Source organism: Gossypium arboreum, chromosome 4 (assembly GCF_025698485.1).
Source record: "Gossypium arboreum isolate Shixiya-1 chromosome 4, ASM2569848v2, whole genome shotgun sequence".
In the NCBI taxonomy this organism is placed as follows: domain Eukaryota; kingdom Viridiplantae; phylum Streptophyta; class Magnoliopsida; order Malvales; family Malvaceae; genus Gossypium; species Gossypium arboreum.
This window is the reverse complement of record NC_069073.1, coordinates 120,967,409-120,995,379: the sequence shown is the minus strand read 5'-3', so window position 1 is coordinate 120,995,379 and position 27,971 is coordinate 120,967,409. Positions and strand designations below refer to the sequence as shown.

The 27,971-nt window shown below is 32.5% G+C and overlaps 4 protein-coding genes and 1 long non-coding RNA gene across 6 annotated transcripts; 3 read left to right on the top strand and 2 right to left on the bottom strand.

Annotated features, from left to right (window-relative positions):
* Window positions 1-248: 248 nt before the first annotated feature.
* On the top strand, window positions 249-6,038 carry LOC108457784 (polygalacturonase At1g48100-like). The gene is made up of 7 exons (XM_017756926.2): window positions 249-862; window positions 1,539-1,670; window positions 1,851-2,078; window positions 2,539-2,583; window positions 2,682-2,889; window positions 4,145-4,335; window positions 5,312-6,038. The coding sequence occupies exons 1-7, from the start codon at window positions 473-475 to the stop codon at window positions 5,702-5,704; spliced, it is 1,587 nt and encodes a 528-aa protein (XP_017612415.1). The 5' UTR covers window positions 249-472; the 3' UTR covers window positions 5,705-6,038.
* On the bottom strand, window positions 1,199-7,304 carry LOC108457785 (uncharacterized). Of its 2 annotated transcripts, none has more exons than XR_008281360.1 (3): window positions 7,073-7,304; window positions 6,816-6,885; window positions 1,199-1,645 (listed from the first exon to the last, which is right to left on the bottom strand). It is a non-coding gene; the product is annotated as an uncharacterized LOC108457785 (long non-coding RNA). The 2 variants fall into 2 exon arrangements; XR_001867180.2 differs by lacking the exon at window positions 1,199-1,645 and adding an exon at window positions 4,039-4,276.
* A 224-nt stretch (window positions 7,305-7,528) lies between these two features.
* On the top strand, window positions 7,529-12,289 carry LOC108458155 (6,7-dimethyl-8-ribityllumazine synthase, chloroplastic-like). Its single transcript, XM_017757440.2, has 9 exons — window positions 7,529-7,683; window positions 8,129-8,385; window positions 8,915-9,018; window positions 9,177-9,272; window positions 9,683-9,778; window positions 9,888-9,966; window positions 10,632-10,678; window positions 11,063-11,122; window positions 11,983-12,289. The coding sequence occupies exons 2-9, from the start codon at window positions 8,229-8,231 to the stop codon at window positions 12,019-12,021; spliced, it is 678 nt and encodes a 225-aa protein (XP_017612929.1). The 5' UTR covers window positions 7,529-7,683; window positions 8,129-8,228; the 3' UTR covers window positions 12,022-12,289.
* Window positions 12,290-17,324: 5,035 nt separating this feature from the next.
* Window positions 17,325-18,185, top strand: LOC108459821 (uncharacterized). Its single transcript, XM_017759221.2, has one exon. The coding sequence runs from the start codon at window positions 17,486-17,488 to the stop codon at window positions 17,972-17,974; it is 489 nt and encodes a 162-aa protein (XP_017614710.1). The 5' UTR covers window positions 17,325-17,485; the 3' UTR covers window positions 17,975-18,185.
* Window positions 18,186-20,159: 1,974 nt separating this feature from the next.
* On the bottom strand, window positions 20,160-27,637 carry LOC108459126 (proline-rich receptor-like protein kinase PERK13). Its single transcript, XM_017758487.2, has 8 exons — window positions 26,214-27,637; window positions 25,088-25,510; window positions 24,652-24,738; window positions 23,750-23,820; window positions 23,560-23,636; window positions 22,408-22,555; window positions 21,960-22,121; window positions 20,160-21,031 (listed from the first exon to the last, which is right to left on the bottom strand). The coding sequence occupies exons 1-8, from the start codon at window positions 27,178-27,180 to the stop codon at window positions 20,702-20,704; spliced, it is 2,265 nt and encodes a 754-aa protein (XP_017613976.1). The 5' UTR covers window positions 27,181-27,637; the 3' UTR covers window positions 20,160-20,701.
* Between the last annotated feature and the right edge of the window lie 334 nt (window positions 27,638-27,971).

Sequence of the window (27,971 nt, the reverse complement as noted above, 5' to 3'; positions counted from 1 at the left end):
TAACAATTAGATTTAAATTTTAAAATCTAAAAGACAGATAGATTGAATTCCTAAAAATAAAAGTATCAAAGGTACATAAATTTAGACCATATTTTAACTTTATTTGGTATATTAACCATGAAATTGTTTAACTTTACAATTGAAATTAAAACTCAAAACTTATTTATTTTATATTTTCAAATATGAATTAAAAATGCAGGGTGATTTTTAACTCTTTTATAAAATTAAAAGAACTACGCCATACCATATAATTATCCCAAGTTTATATACCCTTACGGTTCTTTTTTTTTCTTTTTTTTTGTTTCCCCATGTGTGAATAGTCCTAATTGCTCCTCCCCATGTTTAAATACCAGCAATTGCTTATTATTTTGGCACTCAAGCAAAACTCCTCTCTCTCTCTCGCTCTCTCCCCTTTTTCTTCTCTTGTTTCCACCTTGAGAGATACCAAAATAAAAGGAAAAAGGGAAAAAAAATGAAGGGTGTTGGGTTAAGAAGACTCACATTTATGTTTTTAGTAGCATTTCTAGTGTGGTCTTCAAGTATTGAAACCTGCATTGCTAGAAAAAGCAAGCATTGGAGGCAAAGGAGGCATGCTGCTTCAGTTTCACTGTATAAGAAGAAAACAAAAGATCATAGTCACGGTCATCACAATTACCATAATGGAGGAACAAAGACAAAACCACCGCCGTACAAAACTACTCCTCCGTCACCAAAGGTAAAAGCTCCTCCATCCCCTAAGCCTAAAGTCAAAGTCCCTTCAATTCCGCCGCCCCAGAAAGGCTACGGCAATGGACAGCAGTCTAAAGTCTTTGACGTACTGCATTTTGGTGCCAAGGGTGATGGGAAAACTGATGATACCAAGGTCACGTCGAATTCCCATTTATAGCTTTGAAGTTTATAAATTGCAATCATGTTCGAATATGCATTAGGACATGAATGCTTAGTATGCCAAAAACAAAAAATACATTATCTTAGTAAAAGTAACATAAAGTTTCCTATGAAACTATACTAAGAGTTAGATGATATTTTACCCCATTCTACTAAAAAATAGATAAATTAGTCACTATAAATTGATCATTTTATAGAAAAATTCATTTAATTTTACTGTTAATATCAGCACTAATGAGTGAAATTTTAACTGAAAGAACTAATTTATTATTTATTTTAATGTATAAGAATTAATTTATTAATTTTTAAATAAAAAGATAAAAATATAATTTAAGTCTTAATATAATATAAGTTACTCTATGATATTTTTCCCATATTTTCTTTCTTTTACATGCATAGGGAAAGAAAGAACTTTTTGGGGTATTAGAGAAAGAACTACCCGAGGCAGGTGGGGTTCACTTAAAAGTAAAGAAAAAAAATCCTGTTTTAAAGGTAGTTTAGTCACGATTAGAGCAATATAAATATTTAATTTCCATAACATAATACATATAAGCAACATTCAACTGTAATTCTATACCTTTTAGTTTTATTGTGGCACACTGATCAGACAATAGGAGCCACATAGCTGATCTGTTAATGGTGCAAAGCAGGCATTCCAAGCCGCATGGGCAGCTGCATGTAAGGTGCAGGCATCAACTGTTGTCGTTCCTGCTAAATTCATCTTCCTTGTAGGACCCATTTCATTCTCTGGTCCATACTGTCAAGCAAACATTGTGTTTCAGGTAACATGTGAGATAATTAATTGCTCTTTACCACATTGTAGTTATATGCATTTTGGCGACTCTTAAAAGGTTATATCTCCCCACTCATATTTGGATATGTATCACAGCAATCGCATACTAGTGAAGAATTATCACATGATCATGGCTGATGTAACTGAATTTTTTTTTTTGTTTTCTCAGCTGGATGGTACAATTATTGCTCCCACTGATTCTAAACCCTGGGGCAAAGGTATTTTACAGTGGCTAGAATTCACAAAGCTGAAAGGTATAACAGTTCAGGGAAAAGGTATCATTGATGGAAGAGGATCAGGGTGGTGGCTAGATGCACCATATGAAGATCCATATGATGATGAAAGAAAATTAATAATCCCATTAAACAATACAGTTCAAGAACGGCCACCAATGCCGGTAAGTACCTAGTTCAATTTCCACTTTCCCCTGAAACTCTAGTGTTAATTTATGGTGAGATCCCTCTACTACAAGGACCCTCTACTATTAAACGGATCAATTTAGTCCTTATACTATTAAAAAAAATTAAATAAGGTCAAATTGGAATATAATTAATATTTACTGTTCAAGAAAGTTAATATTTTAAAAGTTTTTACGGTTCTATAAATAAAATCTTCAGTTTGGAATTGAATTGCAATTGAATAAAATAATTTTCAAGATATTTTCATACGGTAAATGTTTACTCTGTTACAAATTGAACTTATTTTTTTCTTTTAAGTAGTATAAGGACTAATTTGATTGATTTAATAGTAGAGTGGCTAATTTGATCTAATCTCTATAATACAGGGACTTCTTAGGTGCATTAACCTTTGATTTATCGATAAAACTAATCATGTTTCTCTTATAAATTGGATGGTAGGCCAGAAATGAACTCAGTGGAAAAATGCCTAGCATCAAACCAACTGTAAGGACCACTTGAAACTATGAGGAAAAAAAAAACAATCTTTATTCCATGATTATGCAGTCTTATGAAGGTTTTTTTCCTTACATTCTGTTGTTCAGGCACTAAGGTTTTATGGGAGCTTTAATGTGACAGTCACGGGCATAACAATTCAAAACAGTCCACAATGCCATCTTAAGTTTGATAATTGCATAGGAGTTGTGGTACACGACATGTCCGTCTCATCTCCAGGGGACAGTCCTAACACAGATGGAATCCACCTACAGAATTCCAAAGATGTGCTAATTCATGCAACTTCTCTTGCCTGCGGTAATTTATTTCAATATCTTGCTAGTAAATAGAAATTGATGCCTTTACCATAATACCAAATTAAGTTAAAAAACACTGGTGGAGCACTTTAAACTCTGGTTTTGACTTATGTTACTGGGGTTTTAGTGTGGATATCGGACACAAGTAGGTGTCCTAATCAGAAGAAAAATCCAAACAGCATAGGTCTCGACAAAAAACGAGAAAGACATGCGGGTCAACATTGAGAGACACGGGGTTAAGATAAAAGAACTTGTGAACAATTTGAGGTAAAATTACCATCAAGGCTATTATATTAGGAGTTGGATTGCTTTTGGCCCCTTTATAAAAAATTTTGATAAATTAGTCCTTATACATTAGATCAAAAAGTAAATTAGTCATTCTGTTAAAATTTTTATCCATTTTTACTATTAAAAATTAGTCATTGTTTGTCAGTATGAAGTATATGTGGCACGCCATGTATAGCTGTATGGGTTATTTCATCAGCCACACTAATTTTTAACAGTAAAAATAGATGAAATTTGAAATAGGAGTGACCAATTTACTCTTCAATTTAATATATAAAAATTAAATTACTAATGAGAAAAATACTATTTAACTCCTAATACATATTCCTTCATGTTATTTTTACCAACAATTCGACAGCATCGTAGGAAAAAAGTGCTAAATTGAGGGGTGTTTGATAGGATGTTGAAAGAAACATATCACAATCTTATCCTGCTCATAATTTCGTTCTTCTCATTCTCTATCCCCACCAATAATTTGACAAAGTGGCTGCCAGCACTATCAAAATTTTCTAAGGATTACAATGACTAATCACTTGACACGTGTCATTTTCTAAAGAATGGTGTGGCATCAACCACCCAAAATAGGATTAGGATTTCAACTGCATAGGCAACAAGAATATATTTTTTGTTTTCTTCTTTCATTTTTTTCCTTTTGTCTCCACATACAACTAGATTTTTCCTTTAATCCCTAGCTTCTGATATTTAGAATTTAAGGTTCAAATGTGAGTGTTAGATACGGTATGTATACTTCTATCCGAACATGCTAGGACGCGGATACTCCAAAAATGAAGAATCCCTTAGCTTCTTGTCTAAATTTTGCCCAGAAGCATTTTCTCATGACAAGTTAATTCTGAAGATCTAATGCTTTTGGCAGGAAATAAATGCTTAAATTAAATCAGTTTTGATCAGAGATTAGTGACAATGAACATTTACATACTAACATAAGCTCTTAAATGTGATAATGGATGCAGGAGATGACTGCGTTTCGATACAAACAGGATGCTCAAATGTATACATTCACAATGTGAATTGTGGACCAGGACATGGAATCAGCATTGGAAGCTTGGGAAAGGATAATACAAAAGCCTGTGTCTCAAACATCACTGTCCGTGATATCATGATGCATAACACAATGAACGGTGTCAGAATAAAGACATGGCAGGTAAGCTTACAATCTTCACTTCCACATCATAAACGTACATCAAGTTTGGAAGAGAGCAATTGCAAACATGGTCTAGGTAAATGAGCTAATAAACTGGCTTCTAATTAAATCCGAACCATAACTCATTAACAAGATGTCTTCAGATGATATATATCGCAAGCCACCAACAAACTCAAGTACATGATTTTGGTAAAATGAAAAAAAGAAGACAGCTAAAATCATGAAAAAGAGAGAGAGGTGAACAAAAATTTAGATACACTAGAATTCACCAAACATAATAGTGGGTGAAAAAACATTTTTTTTAGAATAATTACATTTTAAAAGGAAATTTAGATAAAACTTAAAAATGGAAAAGTAGTTTTAAACAATTAATTATGTTTTAGTAGTTACTTATGAAACATTAAAGGACTTAAATACCCTTTATTTTTCATTGCGATATTAATTTAGGTTTTAAGTAATTTACATGACCTAGTTGAAATCAAGTTAACTATGCAATAAACTCAATGAACAGCTTTATAATAGTATAGATTATTTGACTAGATAATCAAATCCATATACCACCCTCACCCAAATTCAAGTTATACAGACACTAAAGGTAAAATGACTGATCAAATGCAATCTATTACAACTAATTCAAGTTTTTCCTTAATTTAAAATTTGTTATCGTGTAGTTTACGTGTATGTCTGAGGTTTGCCACAACAAAGTTGACATTTAAATTAGTCAACACTAGATTACCTCCATTCCAAGAAATAATCCTATTCCAAACTCAACATACAGGATTTGACAATTTCCATCAAGTTTGATTATTTTGAATTTTCACTTTCCTATTAATTGGTCCAGTAGACCTAAAACTCCTGTCCATTCCCATTGCTAAGGAAAAAGATTCAATTTAATTTCCTAACGTTCTAAGTTCTTATATGAATCTAGATGGCTAGTAAGCAGTTTCTTGTATATTACTTCAAATCACATCTGCAGGGTGGATCAGGCAATGTTCAAGGGGTTCTATTCTCAAACATTCAAGTTTCTGAGGTCCAGCTTCCAATTGTGATCGATCAATTCTATTGTGACAAAAGAACATGTAAGAACCAAACAGCAGCAGTCGCTCTATCAGGAATTACCTACGAAAAAATAAGAGGAACATACACAGTAAAACCTGTGCACTTGGCCTGTAGTGACAGCCTTCCATGTATAGGCGTGACTTTATCTGCCATTCAGCTAAAGCCAATGCAGGAACGCTACCACCTATACGATCCATTCTGTTGGCAAAGTTATGGAGAGTTGACCACTCCTACTGTCCCTCCAATTGCTTGTTTACAGATTGGCAAGCCACCAAATAACAGAGTCCAATCCAACTATGATGTGTGCTAAGCTTAATCTACAGGTAATTTATGGTGTTTTAGCTTGTGTGGTCGGCATGGTTTTTCTGACCCCTTTCACACCATTCGTTTTTTTTATTTTTGTAAAGAGTGTAAATTTAGGTGTCATCCTATTCTATAGGCATTTTTCTTAGATGGGATTATTCCAGTTCAGGGTTCCCACTACGTAAGATTATACAGCTATGTTATTAGGTATAGTCCAATACGAGACTCTTTCGTTAAGGCAGATTATACACTAGATGTGCATCAATAAATCAATATATAGATATTTGGTTCTTCGGATATAAGCACATAAAAGTCACTTATGTTGTTCCGACGCTTAAAAATACTTGCATTGGAAGTATATCCAGCCATGAAAAGGAGATATGATCCTCGAATGACCCTCTAAATATATGAAAAGTTTAGAATAAATTGAACATTCTTATGTCAAGCACTCTAGACTGACTAATATAGACAGTCACTTAAAATACAAGCCACTAACTATGTTACCCGGACCTTATATTTTTCCTAAAATACCCATGTTGAATAACAACCTTTGACACATATTCAAACATGAATATGTAAGCACGAACCTCTAAACATATTGAAAATTTTAGAAAATTTTGAATATGCACAATTTGGGCACATATATCATATGCACTAGTAGAAGGCTCAAACATGCAGAAAAAGGGCATACAAATCTTATCAAGCAATAAGAAAAAACTGCACTCGAAGCAAGTTTGAAGCTCAAATAAGAAAAATCTGTCCTTAGAAACAATTTAGATACCGAAAGGCACAAGCTAAAAATGAATTATCAATAAAAACCAATATCGGCAGCTATGAATTGCAATAGTTTATCAGGGAACGCTGTGATTGGTAATCAGCTCTTTCAGCGGATAACTTGGATTTCTTTTCAGAAAATCTGTTACCTCAAGCAATATTCCTTATAGAATTCAAGATCCTTACAACTACTATGATTCTATCGTTAACCAGACCGATTCAAAATCACTTATATTAAGAAAGAAAAAAAGGAATTCAAGCAAGCAAACGATTCGGTGCATGCTTTTTAAACAAACAATTCAAGTAATATTTAAACATGATAATCATGCAAGTAATTAGGGTACCTAAACAGAGATCGAGAATAAGATCCGGCATCGTCTCGCAGTTTTTCCCTTGGTTTTTCTTTCGACGCCACTGATCCATATAGAATTCAAGATCATTACAACTATTATGATTCTATCATTAACCAGACCGATTCAAAATCACTTAAACTAAGGGGGAAAATAAAGAATTCAAGCAAGCAAACGATTCGGCGCATGCTTTTTGAACAAACAATTCAAGTAATATTTAAACATGATAATTATGCAAGTAATTAGGGTACCTAAACAGAGGTCGAGAAGAAGATCCGGCATCGTCTCGCAGTTTTTCCTTCGACGCCACCGATCCTTCCCCACCCCTTAAAAATTCTACTGTTCTCCACAATTTCCGCAAACAATAGCAGAGATCCAAGTCGTTAATAACCATTTTAAGGAGCAGCATTTCTTGTATTTGTTTATGTACTGATTAGTGCGGTGCTTTTCAGTGAATCCCGCCAATGTTCAAAATTCAAACCGCCACTACTTGTAACTTCGGTAACTAATATTTCCCTTTGTAAATTTGCATTTTGATCATTAAACTTTAAAATTTTATAAAATGGTCACTGAAATCATTTAAACTAGAACTTTCGAATAGTTTAGTGATAATTTTGTAATCTTTGGAAGTTCAATGACCAAATTGTAAACTTACTAATAGTTTTATGACTTTGGTTGTAGTTTACCCTTTAAACTATTATAAATAAAAAAATTAATTTTGGCAGTTTTCTCACTTGAACAAATTCGCGTTGGTGTCAATCTCTCTCTCGTTGGTCTTAAATATTTCCCTTTGATACTCTTTCGTCCGTTCTGGTTCAAATTCAAAATTCTCTCACGGGTTCCACTGCGGTTATCTTCAAAGGTATTCAAAAATCTGTTTCGGTTTTGCTTTTCAATCTTTCAGGCAACAACCAAAAAAAAAAAGAATGTAAAGAAACCAATGCAATGCGATTTACGTGATTCTGTCTCTTTGATTTAGATGTTAGGCTTTGAAATTGTTTCATATCCGGTTTAAGCTAGTTGTTATAGCATGATTTTTGGCTTGAATTGCTTGTTCATCACTTCATTTCATGGCTTGCTTGTCGAATTATGAGAAATCTTGTTGGTTTCCTTTCTGATCTGAACATCTGATGAATAAAAGATTGAGTAACTAAATATAAAAAATTAATAATTGGATAATTAAAATAGAACCAAAGCTTAGTTGGGTAACTCTATTCTTGTAGTTTACCCGATCAACTATATTAGATATAATATTATTTAATTATTATTGTTCGTTTTTGACGAAATTTAAGTATTATTTTTGCTAGTACTAGTAAAAGATTAGAAGGCTAAAGCAGTGAGAGGGGGGGCAGCAATCAAAAATCAAATCGAATATTGCAGAGAAGAATAGAGAGGAAAGAGAAGGAAATGGCTTTAAATGGAAATGGTTGCTGTTGGATTCAGGAGCGTATTTTAAGTAGAAATGGATGTAGTGTGTTCCTCACTCCCAGGAGTAGGTCTTCTGCTGCCATTTTGCCCCGCAAGTCAACCGCTCTCTCCTTTTCCTCTTCCTTTCAATTCCAAGGTTATCTTTCTTTATTATTTTTTTGAATCTCATGTCCTGCTTTTGGTGTTTCAATTAAAACTTGAATCTCAGTTTTGTTTAAGATTGTCTTGGAAATTTATAGGGTTGTCATCCTTCGATTTGATGCACGAGGTTGGGAAATTCTCTAGGGTTGTTTTCTCTTTCGTTCTGGGAATTCATAGAATTTGTTTTCGAAATGGAAAATTTCACTCTTCAGTATTAAGAAACTAAAAGGAAAGAGAAATGTGGGATTTGGATTTATACTTTCTTAGTGATTGAGGTTAGCTTAAGTAAGTTATGGCAGTAACGAAACCAATTACCTTGACCCTTATCTTCACGTTTTCAAACATCTACAGTTTTGTTTTCGTGGACTTGCAATTGGTATTTGAATTTATAAAACAGAGTAAATAATTGGCTCCAAAATTTATTAATTGTTTTCTCCGAAACTCGGTATATTACAGTGGAAAGTGAAGAGAGCATTTGCTTTGGGTTATTGGATATAATTACTAATATATATTGATAAAATCAGGATTTGTGGTGGATAGGAAGCAGAGGCCCTCCTCTATGCAAACGGCTGCAGTCCGCCATTTGGTGGGATCTGTTACCAAAACTCAAGGCCTTCGCTTTGCTGTGGTCAGTTTTTTATTTAATTGTCATCTGCAACTACAAAGTCAAAGATTGACTTTGCCTTCCTTCTTTTTTTTTTTTGTGTGTGTTCAATTGTTTTCATACTATTATGTTATTACTATGGTAATTGTTTTCTTCTTCAAATTTTTATTACATTGTCAAAGGTTGTCGCTCGTTTCAATGAGATTGTGACAAGGCAGCTCTTGGAGGGCGCTCTGGACACTTTCAGAAAGTATTCAGTTAATGAAGAAGACATTGATGTGTGTAACAACCACTAACTACCCTTCTACTTAATTTACTAAAGTAAAAGCCTTCTTTAATATCATGCTGTCTCATATCTCTATCTCGAGTTAGAAGTCTGCTTTTTCTTTGAATCTATCTACATGTCTGAGCTTTCTCTTCTGCTATGGCTGCAAATTCTAACAATTATTTAGACAATTGCAGCTCAAAAGACAAGGATATAGGAGTAGGGTATCTCTGCCGTTCTCATTTGATGGCAATGCTATCAAAGTCTTTCTTCTATGATTCATGATTTGCTCTGTATATCATCTTACTTATTACAAGCCCTTTTTCAGCATATGAATCTTTTGACCAAGTCCTTCAATTAATATTTAGACAATGCTTAGCCAACTTTTTGGATGGCTTGATCATTTCTTCACTTTCTTATCAGGTTGTTTGGGTCCCGGGTAGTTTTGAAATAGGTATTGTTGCAGAAAGGCTGGGCAAGTCTCGAAATTATCATGCAATTTTATGTATCGGAGCTGTGGTATGGTTTCTTTCATCTTTCTTGGAAATCTTCTCATTTAACTTTTTATCTGCTTTTGGGGGGTCTTTTCTGAGTACATTTTGCTGGATTTTATTAATTCTGCCAACAGATAAGAGGAGATACTACTCACTATGATGCCGTGGCTAATTCTGTTGCATCTGGGGTGCTTTCAGCTGGCCTAAACTCAGGTCAATCTTCATGCTTAATGTTATTTTGTATTAACCCATTTCTTGCAAAATGCTACCATAGCTTCAAGAGTCAATTGTTCGTGGCATCTCAACTATAAATTAAGACAATATTTAGATTTTCATTGATCAAAAGCATATGCTCTCTTTTCTCATTTACTCAGGCATATGCAGTTGAACCTTTTTCATGCTGTCAATATTGTAAACTTTGTCTGGCATACTTACAGTTTGTTTTTAGACTGAAGTATACCATCTTTAGTATGTGCTCTTTCCAAGGTGACTCCTACTTTTCACCCTATATTCATAATGTTTGAGAATTTTACTCTTACCTGACTACATAAAGCTATTATGATAATCTTTTAAGTACAAATTTTATTTATTTTTCCTAATTGTTTCAATTAGAAAGCGCAAGAGACCACCTTGCAAGATTCTTTTTCTTTTTAAAAGTTTAAAATTACCCTACTTTCAAACTAGGAGGACAAATTTCCATGTAGCAGTTGTCAATTAAGATCTGTATCAATCTCATGCCCTAAAGATTAAAAAAATATTTTCTGTAGGAAACGATTTTCTGGAAGTTTTCATGTATCAAAATGGAGTCACCCGTTCCCTCTATTTTTCAATTTTTATTATTCCTTGTGATTTGAATCTGCAATTTATCAACTCTGCAGGTGTTCCTTGCATATTTGGTGTTTTGACTTGTGAGGACATGGACCAGGTATGATACAGGAGCATTTTGTACTAAGAACTATAGGTTTTTTTTTTTGTCAAGTGAGATGGGTTGTTCACTGAAGCTACGCAAACAGATATAGTGGGGTACCCTCTCTAGTTTCCTTCACATTGAATATTGGAATGTCAGAGGGAGGGGAAATGTGGTCATCTTGTAGGTTGTGCATACCAACTACCAAGTGACTGATGTGTCATTTAGTTTAGAGTAGTTTTGAGATGATATATATGTATCTCACTTATCTTTTTTGAAGATTTAGATGATATATTTGAATGTGTGAGAGGTTTGACATCTTTTATTCTTGGATGCAATTGGAGAAACAAAATGATTTCAAGAGTGGAATTTTTATGTAATTATTTCACATGACAACTGTAGGCATTAAATCGAGCTGGTGGTAAATCTGGGAACAAAGGTGCAGAGTGTGCTTTGACAGCGGTAAGTTGATTGTAGACTAATGGAGTTGGTATTTGATTTTCTTCTCTTCTTCTTCTTTCTTTTCTTTTCTTTTCTTTTCTTCTATTTTTTTTATTTTTTTTATTTTTATTGTTTGTAATTCCAATTTAGTTATTAGGAGTTGACTGGAGGTATGTAGGTATGTAAATAGAGAAAAGGATTACTTTCCCCTAGCTCACTGTCGCTAATGAGTGAGCCTGTTGGTCCTTGTTGCAAACTTTTCCAGCACAAGGGTAGGGTTGAGACCATTTAATCCGAACACTATACATTCCCATTTCTTAGCAATAATCTCAATCACCTTTGGCTTTTGGTACTTTCGGGTTATTTCAATGGTTTGATGCGTGGCATAGTACCCTTGCTAACTTGATTGATTCTGTTAATAATGACAATAATTATAACTGCAAAGTGCATTAACTCCCTTGTTAACTTGCAAGAAAGTTGTGCATACCTTTTCAGTCAATCCATATTCCTTTGCTTTTGTGCTTTTCAAAGATGATTTTACCAACTCCATGATTTCTCCTTAATTCTCCATTCATTTTTCTTTTTTCGTAATTTGCATATATCCATTGATGTGTTCTATTTCTAATGAAGGAATTAAGAAAGTGATAAAATATAATATCGTTGCCTTGCTTGCACTGCACATATTAAAGTTGATTCATATAGTCATAGTTTAGGATTTGAATCCCAGCATCTGCAGCTCCTTTTTTGCTCCTGATGCCATTGCTTCTCTGTCATTGAATAAATTGGCAGATAAATTGTTCATTTTGTCTCATACATGTTGCCAAGGCACAGCAATGAGGAAAAAGTGCTTACAGTTCAATTTCTTTTGGATTGTATTGCAGATTGAGATGGCTTCCTTGTTTGATCACCATCTTAAGTAGCCTCAGCATTATCCATTACATGATGAACTTGTGTTGTTGCTGTGGGATCATTCTATCTGGGGAGTTTACGGAAAAGCAAAACGGTAAACATAGATAGATCCTGGAACTCTAATTCTCAATTTTCTTTTTATACACTATTCTTGTTGATCTAATAAATGACCAATGCTTTTGCTTTCTTTTATTTATATTTTGTTTCTGGTACTCGTGAGAACTCGTTAAGGGCTTCACTATTACCCTTTCAATAATCCGATTGGCTAATGTTTACCAACCTCATACCTAGTTGCTTTTTGTCCTAAATTATGGGCGCGGTTAATGCAGCCTGTTGAGTTGAATATTGATGTTAGTATAGTTGGTATTGTATCGATAATTGGTTGGTAATTATTGATTTTAAAACAAAATGAGAATAGCATTAGGGTGGGTTTGGATGAGCGATGGGATGCGGTGCAGTGCGTTTAGCTTACTTTGTGTTTCACGCTATAGTATCGTTACAGTATCTAATTTCACCACCATTGTTGTTTTCACACTAACAGTAGATAAAAGCACCGCCCATACTAGGCTCCTATAGTAGGTGTTAGATTGCATTTTGTCATCTTTTATTAAGAAATTTATTTGTTTTTTTTGTTAAAATTAGCATGGGTGACAAAATAACCAAACAGTGACATGTGACGTGTCGTGTAATTTATGCTGATGTATAGGGACCAGTTTTTAATAGTAAAAAAATGGATGAATTTTTTAATAGAATGATTAATTTACTGTTTGATATAACGTATAGAGACTAATTTGTTTATTTTTTGTGTAGAAGAGAGAATAAAATCTAATTCTTAGTACAAAAGTTTTCACACCTAAATGATAATAGATATATGAGAATAAGTTAAGAGCTTAAGTATAGATATATATGCCTAATTTAACCCCTATCTAACATATGGAATCTTTTTTATCCAAACATGTGAATATATACTAAGCAGATTGATTAATCAAAAAATTATATTTTTAAAGAATCAAATTATCTTATTGCATGAACTAGAGGTGATAATGGGGTGGGTTCGAGCCAGGTTGTAGCAAAATTTCAATCTTAGACTCAGGCTTGACTTGGCCCGAAAAATGGGCATAAAATTTTGCTTAAATTCGACTCGGATAAAAAGTTAAAACTTGAGCCCGACTTGTCCGTATTAAATTTTTTATATAAAAATAAATTTAAAAATATAATACATCAAATACACTAAAACGTTAAAACAAATTTTCCCAAAAAATTAAAAATAAATTTAAAACTATCTATAACACTAAGATACGTGCAACTTAACAAAAATCTTTTTATAATAGTAGCAAAATTAACAATAAAGTAATAGTTATATGATATTTAAACAATAATAAAAAAATAGGAGCAGTATAATAGTTAATGATAGCAAAACAGTGACAAAACAACAAATTTATTTTTGCAATTTTGAGTTGGGTTGGGCCTAAGCTAAAAAAGTTTACTCAAGGCTTGACTTATTTTTTAAATAGGCCTTATTTTTTGCTTAAGTCTATTTTTTGGGCCTATATTTTTCTCCAACCCTCCTACTTTTCGGACAAGCTTTTAGGCCACTGGTCTGGTCCATGATCAAGTTTAGCATACCAAAAATATTAGGGGTTGGCAAATTTCAGATAAAACCGAATTAATTCGGTTAACCGACGGAATTCAGTTAATCAGTTGGTCAACCAAATTAATACGGTCAGGGTTCAGTTAATAATTTTTTAGAAGTTTGGTTAACAGTTAATTCTGTTCGAAATTGGTTAGTTAACCGAATTAACCGAATTTAACAAATAATATTATAATATATAAGTATTCGGTCGGTTCGGTTAATTTTTTAGAAATATAAATTAATCGGTTGGTTAAGTCAGTTAATTTTTTATATGTTTTATACTTGTTTTAACCAAAAATAATATATATATATATAAATTTCGGTTAATTCGGTTAACTGACCGAATTAACCTAAAAAGTTCGGTTCGGTTAATTTATTTTAAAAGAATTTCGGTTCGTTAACGGTTAAGGGTTTAAAAGAGTCGTTTAATTCGATTAATGCTAGTTTGGGTCGGTTAACCTGTCGATTAACCGATTCAACACTCCTAAAAAATACTACATTTCAAATAATTTAAATATATTTATAAAATTCCGAAAAGATCACCATTTAATAATTAAAAAAAATGCAAGTTTTAATCTACTTTTGCATATGCTCTCAATCTTCTCACCAAACTCTACCAATATGATCTAATATTTCTTTGTTTAATGTTTGAACACATCTTTTGGGATGTCCAAAGTGTCCTTCCACCAACAGTTAACTGACAGACACCGAATCCCTACTCTACTTTTGTTAAAGGAAAACAAAAGAAAAAGCATAGCGATGGAATAAAGACGACATTCCACCATCAAATCAAATTTAGACCAATCCCATTAACTAGGCAGTCATAGTTAAATCATCAAATCAAAAGAAAAACCCATGAAGACATTTATCTATCCATAAGATCCGACATATATCTAGTCCGATCCCTCAGGTTAACTCCAAACAGTACCCTGGATTGACATTCATTATCCTGTTACGGCGTGAATAGGGATAGGGATCTCAAAGGTTGAGGTCCATGCCTTCCCTCAAAATTGAGGTAAAATGGGAGGAAGGAGATGTAGCTTGATTCTGCCGAAAACCCTTCAGAATATTGTAATTATAGCGACTTTCCACACCTTTAATGGCATGAAGTATCTTAGCCAATTTTCACACCTAACCAACCACCTCAACTCCTGTGTTGTAACATTTATAGTATTTTGATTTTCGAAAAATGAAATTAAAGCTAATAAAATTTTGACTGTATTGATAAGGTTGAGGTTTTTGAGATTTTAAGCTCGTGTTTAAATTCTCTCAGATAAAAAATTATTGTAAACTTATTAATTAATTCAAGTTAAATTAAAATTAATTATTAAATTATTTAGTTATAAAAAATTTTAAAACTAAATAAGATTTTTTATTCAAATAACTATGATTTTTAATTAAATGAACTCATAAAGTAAACATTAAGATTTGAATCAGATTTCAACTATTTTTATATTTCAAAATCCTATCATTAACCACATAAGATGGCATGTGGGAAAACATTGCAGTGCTGAATTTGCTTTTGCTCTAATCCCAATGTTGAAACCCCCAATTACTTTTTGTCTTCCCAAAATCGTCTGCAAAGCCCTCAACTTTGACCACTAATCTTAAATATCTAAAGTTAAAGTCTGTTCAAGTCCCTATACTTTTTGTGAATTTAAAATTTAGTCATTATATTTTTATTTCTATAAATTTAGCCTATCTACTTTTCAGATTTCTATAAATGTAGTCTCTTCACTTTTGTTAATTTTAGGTTCATTATAACGTGCATTACTATCAAATGAGTTTTTTATTATTCTAAAATACCACACCAACAAATTTAACAAAAAATTTTAACATTGTTAATAATCGGACTTAAATTTTGAAATCTAAAAAATAGAGGGACTAAATTATTAGAAATAATAGTACTTGGACTAAATTACAAATTTGTGGAAAGCATAAGGACTTATTTCACATTTTAACCAATATCTAAACCAGCTTCAACAACCAAATATAGGTTGCACTGATTTCAGCAAAGATTGTGAACTTGTCCCACCATGATTCCCTATTTTCTTTAATCATGCAATTTTGTTCATATGTTCTCAATAAAGAAGAAGCTGATAAGCTTATAAACTTGTTTGAAACGGGTTACTTCATGACCAAAGCTAACAATTTTATATTAAAGGGATCTAAGATGAGGTAAGAAAATAAATAAATTTATAAAGGGATAAAGATATATACTTATTTAAAAAATTTTAAAATATAGAAATTGTTGAGCATTTGTTTTACCGTGTCTCCTTTAGAGTATCTCATTCACACATATATATATATATATAAGGTACGATTCGTTGAAAGAATGTGTTAGGGGTGACTAGAGGCCATGTGTGGTGACACATTACCCTCTTAAGGGTTACACATGTTTTAAATGCTTCGGGTGGGTAAGGTAAGACCATGTATATAGCGAACACTCGTAACAACGAGCTCTTAGGGGAGCTAGCCATTGCCTGAATGGTACTAGACTTAGTAGCAAGCATACGTGTTATATTAATTATGTAACAAAAATATTAATTTAAAAAAAAACCATCTCACTAAATTGAATTACTTAATTTTTTACGAAGATCCAAAGATTTTGTTATTTCATGTAAAGAGCCAAAATCCCTACCTAGCCCTTCGAATTTTTCTGTCTAGAAAATCAATCCAATCCAATGATTGATGAATAAACAAACGATGCACAGTAACCAATGGCAGCCAAAATCTTACTTTCTCTCATTACAAAGCAAAGTGCAATTACCCCCCTTCTTCAGCACATATTAAAGAAACAGCCGGAATATCTTTAGCTGTCCTCCCTTTATTAAAGAAAGTTCGTTCCTTTATTGAATTGAAAATAAACCAATAGTAGTAGTATTGCACTTGAAGTTTTGGCATGGGTAAAAATTTATATTCACTACTTATATTTTGCTTAAATTTAAGATTTAATCCCGTTATTTAAAAGTTTTAAAAATATTTTTTATTTAAATTTTGTAGTTTAATTCTTGATGGTTTAAGTAGTTTTTGTTAAAATTTACTTACTATTAAGTATGATTATTGAGTTTATAATGATTTATTTTTTAAACTAAGAGGTCAAACTCTCAATAAATTTGATATTATCTTTGATAAGGGTTTCATCTTCTTACACTGTCGAGAGGTATATTGAGTTTATAGAGTAAAAATGTCTCGAAGTGCTTGAACAGAAAGAACCACAACAAATTGAACAGTTTGTGTATGATCTGACTCGATTCCATAACTTATGACATATAGGTGAATGATGAGGGAGTATGCTACCACTTTAGTTAGCCCATAGCAGAGTTGAGGCACATTCATTAATAATATAGTATAATTGCATGGGTGTATGGATGATTTTGATAAAAAATATTTAATTAATAATAGTATATTATCATATTAAAAATTTTAAATTGAATCTCAAGGAAAGAATTCAGATTTAAATTTTAGAGATAATAACTTCAAAAAGTTAATTTTATTGACCATAAAATAAATATGAATGATACTTTGATCATACAAAAAAATCGAAATTGTAAAACTATTGAGGTATAAAGATAAAATCTTAAATTTTATTTAAGTACATGGACTAACTTTATAATTTAACCTCTTTGAAAACTAATTTAGATCTATATATATATATGTTTGTAACAAGCAAATATATTCTCAGTTACTTGTTGAAAGAGTTTCCTCTCCATTCCCTCTCTCTTTATCTTCACTTAAAGAACAACCCAAGTTGCATATACAAAAAAAAAAAAAAAAATCCAAACCCATTGATGCCCTACCAAATCTCTCTCTTCATCTCTTAAAACCAGACCAAAGAATCAATGTCTGAAACACAACAACCCGTTGTCGTTTACCCAAACACTGTGTCATCAGGGCAAGTAGAACCATCTCATTCTCACTCAGATGGATCCTTTGGCACAGTTTTTATAGTACTTGCAATCATCATTGTTATATCATCCATAGCTTGCTTTCTTGGAAGACTATGTACTCGGCGGGTAAGCCAACCAAAACCCACTAAGCAAAGCAAAAGCTCTAATCCACGACCTAAAGGAAACGACATAGAGTTGGGGTTTGATGGTCGGTTCCCAACTGCAAAACCTGTCGGCGGCCATGGCGGCGGCGGTGACCAAAGCAAAAGGTTCAAAATGCTTGGAAATGAAGATCCTAGAGGGTTTAGATCAATGCCTGGAAAGCATGGGGATGTTAAAGGATTTAAAGTGCATGGAAATGGGGATCTCAGAGGATTTAGAATCCATGGAAATGGAAACATTGAAGGTGACCCTAAGCATGTTGATGTTGGAGTACTTTAAGGCCATGGTGCATTATATGTTGTGCATGGCTACTTTATTTATTTTTCTTTTTTCTTATGTTTTTTTTTCCAATTTTTTTTTACAACAAAAATAGAATTGTTCGAGTATCAACTAAATACTTAATATCAAATCGATTAGTTCACTAGTTTTTTTAGTCATCTTTGTGTTTGAATTGAAAGTTTAATGATATATCATCAATTGCTTCCCTTAACATTATACTTTTTTTCTTTTTGTATTTTGTAAAAGTAGGACAAATAATGTTGGTTATGTATTTGCTTGAATATATATGATTTTCCTTACCTTTTAATTTTGCATTTGAAGGATATATATAATATAATTTGCATTCTCTAAAATCCTCATGAAATTTTCAAAATTTTAATTTTAGAATTTTAAAAAGAAATTATAGTTATGATGAACTAAATTTAATATTTTTGTTTGATTAATTATGTCTCTAGTTTTTTTTCAAATTTCTAAAGGATTAGATTTTAAAATTTTGAATAGTGTAAGGATTGGGAATAATTCAACTTTTTATCATTATTATCAAAATTTGAAAAATTATTGTATTAAATTGTTTTTACTTGATTAATTTTTTCCTCCAACTTTCAATAAAAAAGAGATGACATATTAGATTTACATAGTCCGAAGGCAACGATATAGTGCATGTCATATATGCAAAGCTCGAAGGCAACAAAACTCCAAACATGCTATAAACTCTAATTGGTATGCTAACTATATCCTAACATTTCATTAAAATTACTAGGACATTTCATATAAGCTCATATATCATTTTCTGAATTTCCACTTTTATACTAATTTATATATTATGTATTCATGGTATTCATGGTATATCATACATATGAATAAAGCTCTTTGAGCCTCCATCATCATATACTTTCTATTTTCAAATCATATCTCATATCACTTATAAGTTCATAAAATAATTTTTTAATATACACTTCAATTTGATTTGTATGGTTGTTTATAAAATTACCCATATATTTAGGGTAGGTTTGGATGGGCGGTGAGGTGCGGTGCTGTGTGTTTAGCTTATTTTTTGTCTCACGTTACAGTATCGTTACAGTATCTAATCTCACCGTCACTGTTGTTTTTACATTAACGGTAAATAAACGCATTTACGGTAAAATATAGTTTCCATGTAAAATGACCAAAATGCTCATTATGTGGTAAAATTGCATTTTAGTCCTTTTTTTTCCTCGTCACTATTTTTTATTCCATTCAAGACGCTTAATCTTTCAAAATTCCTTTACTTTATACTTTTCAACCATAATTATTAATTATCCATACATAAATTTGCATTCAGTCTGATCAAATTAGTACTCAACCCGAGTCATCCTTATAGTTTACAGTCATTATTAACTCCTATTTCCTCAATCTGATCAAATCACACTAGCGTCCTCAACTTTTCCAACTTTACAATTTAGTCTCATTTGAACTAAGATCTCACATTCACAATTATTCTCTCAGATTTCCTCTTCTAAAAATCAAAATAATTCTTTAAGGCTCCATCTGGAATACCATTCTTCAAATCCTCTTCTATATTTTATTGTACTAAGTCTTACAACAGTACCACTTATTATACAAAAAATTTGGGATGTTACATCTGCTTTGCAAGTTGTAGTGGGATTAAAATTGATAAGGAAAAAAATTAGAAGTTTTAAGGAGTAGTTTATTAAATTATCTTCAAGTAAGGGCATTTATATATATAGAAGATAATATCTGAATTGCAGTTATTGTTCGACATACATAGAAAGGTGTGATTTTTTTTGAATAATCTCATTATAAGTTTCGATTATATCTGTTCTTTTTAATACAGTGCTTAAAACTACTCATGACCTCTCCCCAACCCATAAATAAGAGGATAATACGCTTAATTTCCAAGCACAATGAACAAATATTCTCAACAACAAAACAAGAAAATGATAGAAGAAAATGGTGTCACCCACCAGAAAGTTGGATTAAATTGAACTGTGATGGTGATTTCTTGGAGGCAAATAATCTAAATGTTGTGGGAATTGTTCTAAAAGCTATATTTACAACAAATCATAAATTGAAAATGCTGATCACAATATTAATAAAAAATTTGATAAATATAAAATATTGGTGGTCAAATTGTAAAAATTTCAAAAGTCTAGTAACCAAAATAGAAATTAAACAAATAAATAATAAAAACTATAATCTTATCTACACTTAAAATTGAAATTTTCAATAGTTAAATGAACAAATTCAAAACCAATAAAAGTAATTTACTTTCTTTTTAAGAACGTGCTTAATCATTTTTCAGTTTGCCTCGTTCTTTTACATTGAATATACATACAATTTTCTTTTTGTCTAAAATTTTTGGTGTTGGGTAATTACATTAGGCTTCGATTAAATTCGAAGTCAAGCAGAGTAGGACTCTCTTAAACAAATGGCACATTCTTGTTTTCTCCATCCATAAGACTCGAATCGGAAATTTTACTGAAATCGACATTGAGCTTCTTACCGTTCTTACCGTTCAACCAAAGGTGGTTTGAGAGCAATTTTTATCATTCAAAACTAAACCCAACTTTGAGTTAAGTAACTCTAGAGAAGGATCACTTTTATCTTTCCCCAATGCTCAAAATTACAATTTCAAAGGGAATTTAAGTAAAAAGGCATTTCTATATTTACAAAACAAATGCCCTGCAAAAACACTCATTAACATTTTAACCCAAAAACAATCGACCATCAGTTGAAGCGACCGCCGCTGCAGTTCCCCGATGTGCCATTGTCACTATATCCACTACCATTTTTTTTAATAGGTTGAAGCTCTGATTCGCCGCTCGTAAATTCGCTTGAACTACATTCGGACCTCCATGAAGGTTGTCCACGTGATATTTCTCTTGAAGTGAACTCGTCACTGTAAATGTCCGATTCCGAGCTGGTGTCAGTGCCAAGTGCCATCCTCCTGAAGTTCAAAATTTCTTCACTATACTTGGCAGAATCATAAACAGTGCTCTGACCGACTTTCACCCCATTTGTTAGATCAGATCCATCAAAGTCCAATGCTCTTACCACCTGTTTACGAGTGTGAGATATAAGTAGATGCTCGACTGGATACTTCTTGAATGAATCTAAATATTTATATTCAGCCCCTCAATTACATGAATCGGGTTGGTTCTGAATCAAGTTAATTTAAATTAGATATACCTACATTTTTTAAATTTTTGTTGTTTTAGTTTAGGACAATTTCGAGTTCTAACTTTGAGACTTAGGTTATTTTGGATTTAAATTATTTAAGGTTTGAATTGTTTCAGTTTAGATAGTTTAGATTTTCAGAGTAGCTTCATCTTATTTCCATTTCAAGTTTAGGTTTGAGTCTAAGGCTTTTCAAGTTGAGGTATTACGGGTTTGGATCATTTCAAGTTTCTTGTTCAATTTTTTTTGTATTTGAGTTACTTTGATTTAATTTGAATTGGATAAATTTAAATTTTTAAATATTTTGTTGTTTCAGTTTTGTCCTGTTTCGAGACTCGATTTTCTTAGGTTTGGGTTTGAAGCTTTAGCCATTACGAGTTCTGGTCATTTTGGGTTTGAATTATTTTAGCTTCTGAAGTCATTTCAAGTGAAGGTTTGAGGCTAGGACTTTTCAGGTTCGGATAATTTTGGTTTTGATCATATAGGGTTTGAATTTCATTTCAACCTTATTGTTCGAATCATTTAGGATTTGGGTTATGTTGGGTTCGATTTGTTTTAAACTTGTATCATGTCAAGCAAAAATTGTTTAGCCTTTTATGATCAAATTGAGTTGAGTTTAGTTTCAAGTTTATCGAAATGAGTTTTTGAACTTGATTAATTTATCTATATCCCATACTTATGGATATGCATAGAATACTATTGTCAAATAATGGAGTTTTACGAGGTATGAAGAATTAGAGCAACAATTAGTGGCCAAAGTTTAGATAATAATAATAACAAAGAAAATATCAAAGCTCGTTAACATTACCAACGCCATGCGAGGCCGTTTTGTGGCGGAACGCCGCACACAAGCGGCGGCTGCCTCGATCATCATTAATACCTCACTCTCTACGTAACGCTTTTCAAGCCTTGCATCAATTATTTCACTAAAATCACTAGTTTCAAGGGCTTGAATGAGGAGAGGTCGTGCCTGCCAAAAATCATGATAACATTGGCTCAATTGAAAAAGAAAACCAAGAAAATACACTATTATAAAAAATTAAAAAAAAAGATTGGTTATATTACGGTTTTGATATCTTTATTATGTTCAAATTTAGGGCTTAGTCCTTATAATTTGACATTATTTTTGTTCCGTTGTCTAATTAATTAATATTGCTAACTATTTTGATTAAAATGTTAAGGTAGAACTTTTTTGTATATAACACTCTCGACTCATCAAGCATAAGTCAACGGTGTTATTAGATTCAGATCCATACCCATTCGACTAAACTTTCATCACCCAGGGGCTGAGTCGGATCAACGGGTTTTCGACCCGTTATAAGTTCTAAAAGCACAACTCCAAATGAGAAAACATCAGATCTATCCGTCAACTTCCCACTTGATGCATACTCTGGTGCCAAGTACCTGAAAGGCAAATGAAATCACTAATTATTATATGTATGCAATAAAAAGAAAAAGAACGAGGTTTAGCTCGACTGTCACCATTACTATTACAACAAATTGAAGGTTGTGGGATTGAGCATGCTTAAGCTCATAATATCCTCCAATTTAGTTAGTTTAGGGTATGAGGATTCATAGATAGTTGAATATTTGTATTGAAAAAATGAGCAAGTAGTAGTCAAGTTATGGTTTTGATCTCTCTACTATTCTCATATTTGAGATATAATCATTATACTTTAATTTGACCATTTACTTTCATAATATTATTAGTTAATCCAAACATTATCTATTATAGTTAAAATGTTTATGTGGATTTTTCTTAAAAGTACCCTTCCAATAGAAAAATACATATTAGTAAGATGAGTTGAAAGGCTTTTCTTTTTTTTTTTAAAAAAAAAATCAACATTAGCACTTTAAATAGAATACTTAACGGTGTTAACTAGTTAGATTATCTAATAACATTATAAAAGTAAAGAGATCAAAAGTATAATCTTTTTGATACAATGCCTAAACTGCACAGCTCAAATCTACAACTTCCAAGTTGAATGCAACAAGCTCAACACAAAATTATGGACTCAAGCTCGATCAAACATCAAATTTCTAAATTCGAGCTTTGCTAAGACATAATCGAGCTACTCAAACTCGATCGATCTCGTTTATTATTTTTTGTACTCAAGTTAAACTCCTTAGTATTCAAGCTCCAGCACATCTTAAACTCTTTCTATATAACAAACTTAGAAATGTAATTTCATAATATAAAGACATAATAAAATGAAAAGCTTAATTACGCTCACAAGTCGTTCAAATCAAGTATTATGGTGCTCGAGTTATTCAAACTCAAATCTGATGCGATAATTATCGAATTAAATGCAAATTTTTCTTTTTCTTTTTTAGTCAAACTCAAATAAATTGAAAAGAGGACCCAATATAAGTTAAAACAATCTCAACTATTGAAAACCATGACCTACCCGAATGTTCCCATCACACGAGTTGAAACATGGGATTGACTAGAGTCATTAAGTCTGGCAAGTCCAAAGTCCGCCACCTGTAGAATTTTTTCGTTTAATTACAATGTAAGTCCTTCAATTTTCAAAAAATTGAATCTGAGAAAAAATAATTAAATTATTTCAAAGGTGCATGAGGGGAAGTGTTCATTGCCTGTGCTTCAAAATCATCTTCCAATAGAATGTTTGCTGACTTAATGTCCCTATGGATAATTCTTGGATGACCTGAAAATATATTCATAATAAGGAAGATAAGCAAAAAATAAAAATAAAAATAAAAATTAATACACTAGTTACAAGTTGACAACCCACAACCATATTTAAATAATCTCATTAGAAATTTTGATTATATTAGATTTTTTTGACACAATGCCTAAAACTATCAATAGTTTAACTACCAATAGTTTAGTCCCTTCTCAACCCATAAATAGGAAGATAACACGCTTCAGCGCACTTGAATCAACGTTCTCTTGCATTGGCAACAGTAATCATACCAGTCGATTTAAGACTCAATTCGCCACAACCATAGTAATTTTTGTATAGTTAAATAAGCTCTTAATATTTTAACTTATTACCTAAGTAAATCTTTAAGATAAACCAATATTTCACTTGAGAATAAGGGCTTCCTTAGGTATAATTCAAAAGATAAGGGCTTATTTAGACGACAAAAAAGTATAGGGCTTATCTAAATAAAGCAATATACTTTAGGGGGCTTTCTAATATTTTAGACACTAGAAAACTTCAAGGTCAAATTATGGTTTTGATACTTTTGCTATAGTTTAATTAGGACTTTAATCCTTATACATTAATTTTGTACGTGGTCTCTCTCCTTTTATAATGTCTTAACTTAGTTCAAATAGTTAACTTTCACATTAAAATGTAGGTATAGATTAATAAGAAAAGTTGGCATAATAAAGTGTTCTATAATTCTGAACTAAAGAGACTAAATCCTTAATTTTAGCATAACAAAGGGACCAAAACCAGAATTAAGTAAAAAAAGTACTAAACTATGATCATTTTAGTAATTGACAAGGAAGAAACTGAAGAGATACATACAATCTTCATGTAAGTATGCCAAACCCTTGGCTGCTCCTATTGCAATCTTCATTCTTTGGGGCCATTCAAGCACTGGCATTCCTTTACCTGGTGGTGCACAATGATTTCCCAATATTAGAACCAATCGTCATAGTTTTAATTGGACAAATTTTTACTATGATCCCTTTATTATATTCAAATATGGTATTTCAATCTTCTACTTTTATAATGTCATAAGTTAATCCAAATGGTTAATTATTTTGTACAAGGGTGATTTTTGAAGAAAAATCCATGTCGATATTTTAATTAAAATAGTTATCTTTCTTAACATCATAAAAGTAGAAAACCAGATTACACCAAAATAAAATACAGAGATAAACCAGAATTTGAGTATAGTAGAAGGATCAAAATTGCAATTTAACCCTTTTTTTATTTGGGAAGTAACCAATTATCTTACCATGCAAATGATGTTCAAGGGTTTTATTTCTCACGAAATCATATATTAGCAGCCTTTGATTCTCAGATATGCAGTATCCAACCAAAGAGACCAAATGCCTATGATGAATACGGCTTATGATCTCAACTTCGGCCTTGAACTCTCGTTCGCCTTGCCCATTACCTACCTTCAATCGCTTAACGGCCACAAACCTCCCGTCGGGCATCCGACCCTTGTACACGCACCCGAACCCGCCCTCACCAATAATGTTGTCACGAGCGAACCCGTCGGTCATTTCCATCAACTCTTCATACGTGAAGAATGTCTTGGAACCGGCTATGATACCCGATTCTGGACCGTGGTAATTATTCAATCTTTGAGCCTCCGAACCGTTCACCAAAGTTGAATCCAAGCCATCAAGTTGAGGATTATAGTAGGCCGCATCTGCATAACTAAGATGATTGTTAAATTAAATCGAAACAAAATTCCACTAGAAGTCCCCAAATTATGGATCAGATTTTAATGGAGAAGTTTTCAAGTATTAATATCGTATCAATTAGGTTCTTTTATAAGCGTAGCTATTAATTTTTATGTTAAATGTTAGTTCAGATTTAACGAGATATGATCAAATTTTTAACACATTTGTACTTATTGGCATATTGGATCTAACATGTTAAAAAAGAAAAGAAAATAATCCCCTTAAAATTTAAGGATATAATCTATTTTCATAACATGGCAGCCCCGAACTATCCATTCGGTAGATATACACATGTTTATAGTTTGATCCACAGGAGTGAAGTCGGAAAATTTGTTAGTGGTTGAAGTTATTCTGCGTATGTTTACGAGAGTTAAAATGTAATTTCATCAATTTATTAACTTACAAATTTATAATTTCTAAAATATTAAATAAAAAATTTATCAATTTAGAGGACCAAAATACAATTTTACCATATACTAATTTATAATTTTATAAAACTTAAAAGAGTCAAATATATATATTTCTATTTTAGTGGGATCAACAACTCTACCAACCCTGCATTTCTTTATCATAAGCCAACATTTAATACCTAAATCGATATTAGGTTGACGGAAAAATATGATTGATACGAACATAGTTTGAAGATTCTATTAAAATGTGTTATTTTACCTGATTTCACTTCAATATTAGTAGGTGGTGGCGTGAAGGCTTCTTTCTTTTTCCCTTTTTTCCTCACAAAGAAAAACAAGGCAATGAATGCTACGATGAAAAAAGCCCCTACCACCGTTGCATCAATCATAACATCATATTTAGCGTTTTTCGCAATAGCATGTCCTTTTTGATCATTAGGGCCACCTTTTGAAGGGGGAGAAGCGCCGATTGCATTAGGGGAGCTTTGCGGTGGACGAAGAGCTGACGCGTGAGGAGAAAGTTCCGACAATGTTTTAGTGGCAACATTTGGTGCTGGGGATGAAAATCCAGGTGACGGATATAGTGATTTTGAAGTTTCGGAAGATGGTGGTTGTGGTGGACTAGTTGTCAGAAGAGGTGGGGGAGGAAGGGGTGATTTTTCCGACGGAGATTGTGGTGAGTTCCTAGAAGAGCTATCTGAAGGTGGTGATGATTTTTGCTTAGGAGGAGGAGGTGATGAAGGTGGTGATGATTGTTTCTTAGGAGGTGGCGGTGATGGTGACGATGAAAAAGGTGATTGTTTCTTCGAAGGGGTAGGAGATGGAGGTGGTGGAGATTGTTCCTCAGGAGGAGGAGGAGGAGGAGGAGGAGGAGGTGAAGGTGGTGGTGATGATGATGATGATGGTGTTGATGGTGAAGGAGGTGACTGTTTATTAGAAGGACTAGGAGGTGTCTCCGGCGATGGTGACGACGTAGGGGGTGAACTCTTTTTCGGCGGTGGCGAAGGTGGTGATAGGTCAAACGACTCGTTGTTTGAAGGTGATGAAGATGCTTTTTTATTAGAAACATCATCACCAACACTCGGCGGTGAAGGGCTCCAATTCGACGATGGCGTTGAATTACCATCTTTCGATTCTTCATTTGATTTTGAGTCTTTTGATGGTGACGGAGGAGAAGGGCTTGAAGTATTGTTTTCAAGCGTCAACGACTCCTCCAACTCCGACATTTCTCCTCTTCCTCTCTCTATGCTAAAAAGAATCCCGCTGTAATTTTCTTTTTGGTTTTTCTCTTCGTTCTTTTTTTCCAATTACAATTCTACCACATAATCTTACACCCAAAAATTAATCTTTTTCAAAAAACGAAAATCAAATTAACGTAGGTCTAATGTGAAAAACAAAACTATGTTTATAATTCTAGTAACCTTACAAATCCTTATTGACTCCATTCTCTTTCATCAACTTCCATCAACTTTCATCAACAAAAACCAGAAAATCAAAGGAAAAACATAAACCCTTTTCTCTTCTTTTTTTTTTCTTTTTTTAAACACTACCAAAAAGAAAAAAATAAATTGAAAAATAGGGTAAAAAGAGAAGGTGGCAGAAATAGATGAAGAACAAGAAAAGAAGGTTTAAGAAAAATACGCGTAGAAAGGAAAAATGAAAAGAGAAAATGTAGGGAAATTAAGGGGAAATAATAATAATTGTAAATGTATAGTTATTAGTTGTTGTAAGCGACGATGGTTTTCGTACAGCTGCTCCTCCTTTTTTTGATATTCATCTTCCTTGTCTTTCGGCTTACCGCCCAACTTATTCGCTTCTAAATTATAATTGCTCATACTATCACATATAGATTGTGATTAGAGGACTACATGGGACCGTCCAGGCCCAATCAAAATTTTAGACTCGTTAGGTGTAAGTTTAAAAAATAAGTGTAAAATTTTGTTAAGCACGACTCGGATAAAAATGTTAAATTTTAAGTATGCTTTGGTCGGTCTATGTTAATTTTTTGTATTAATTT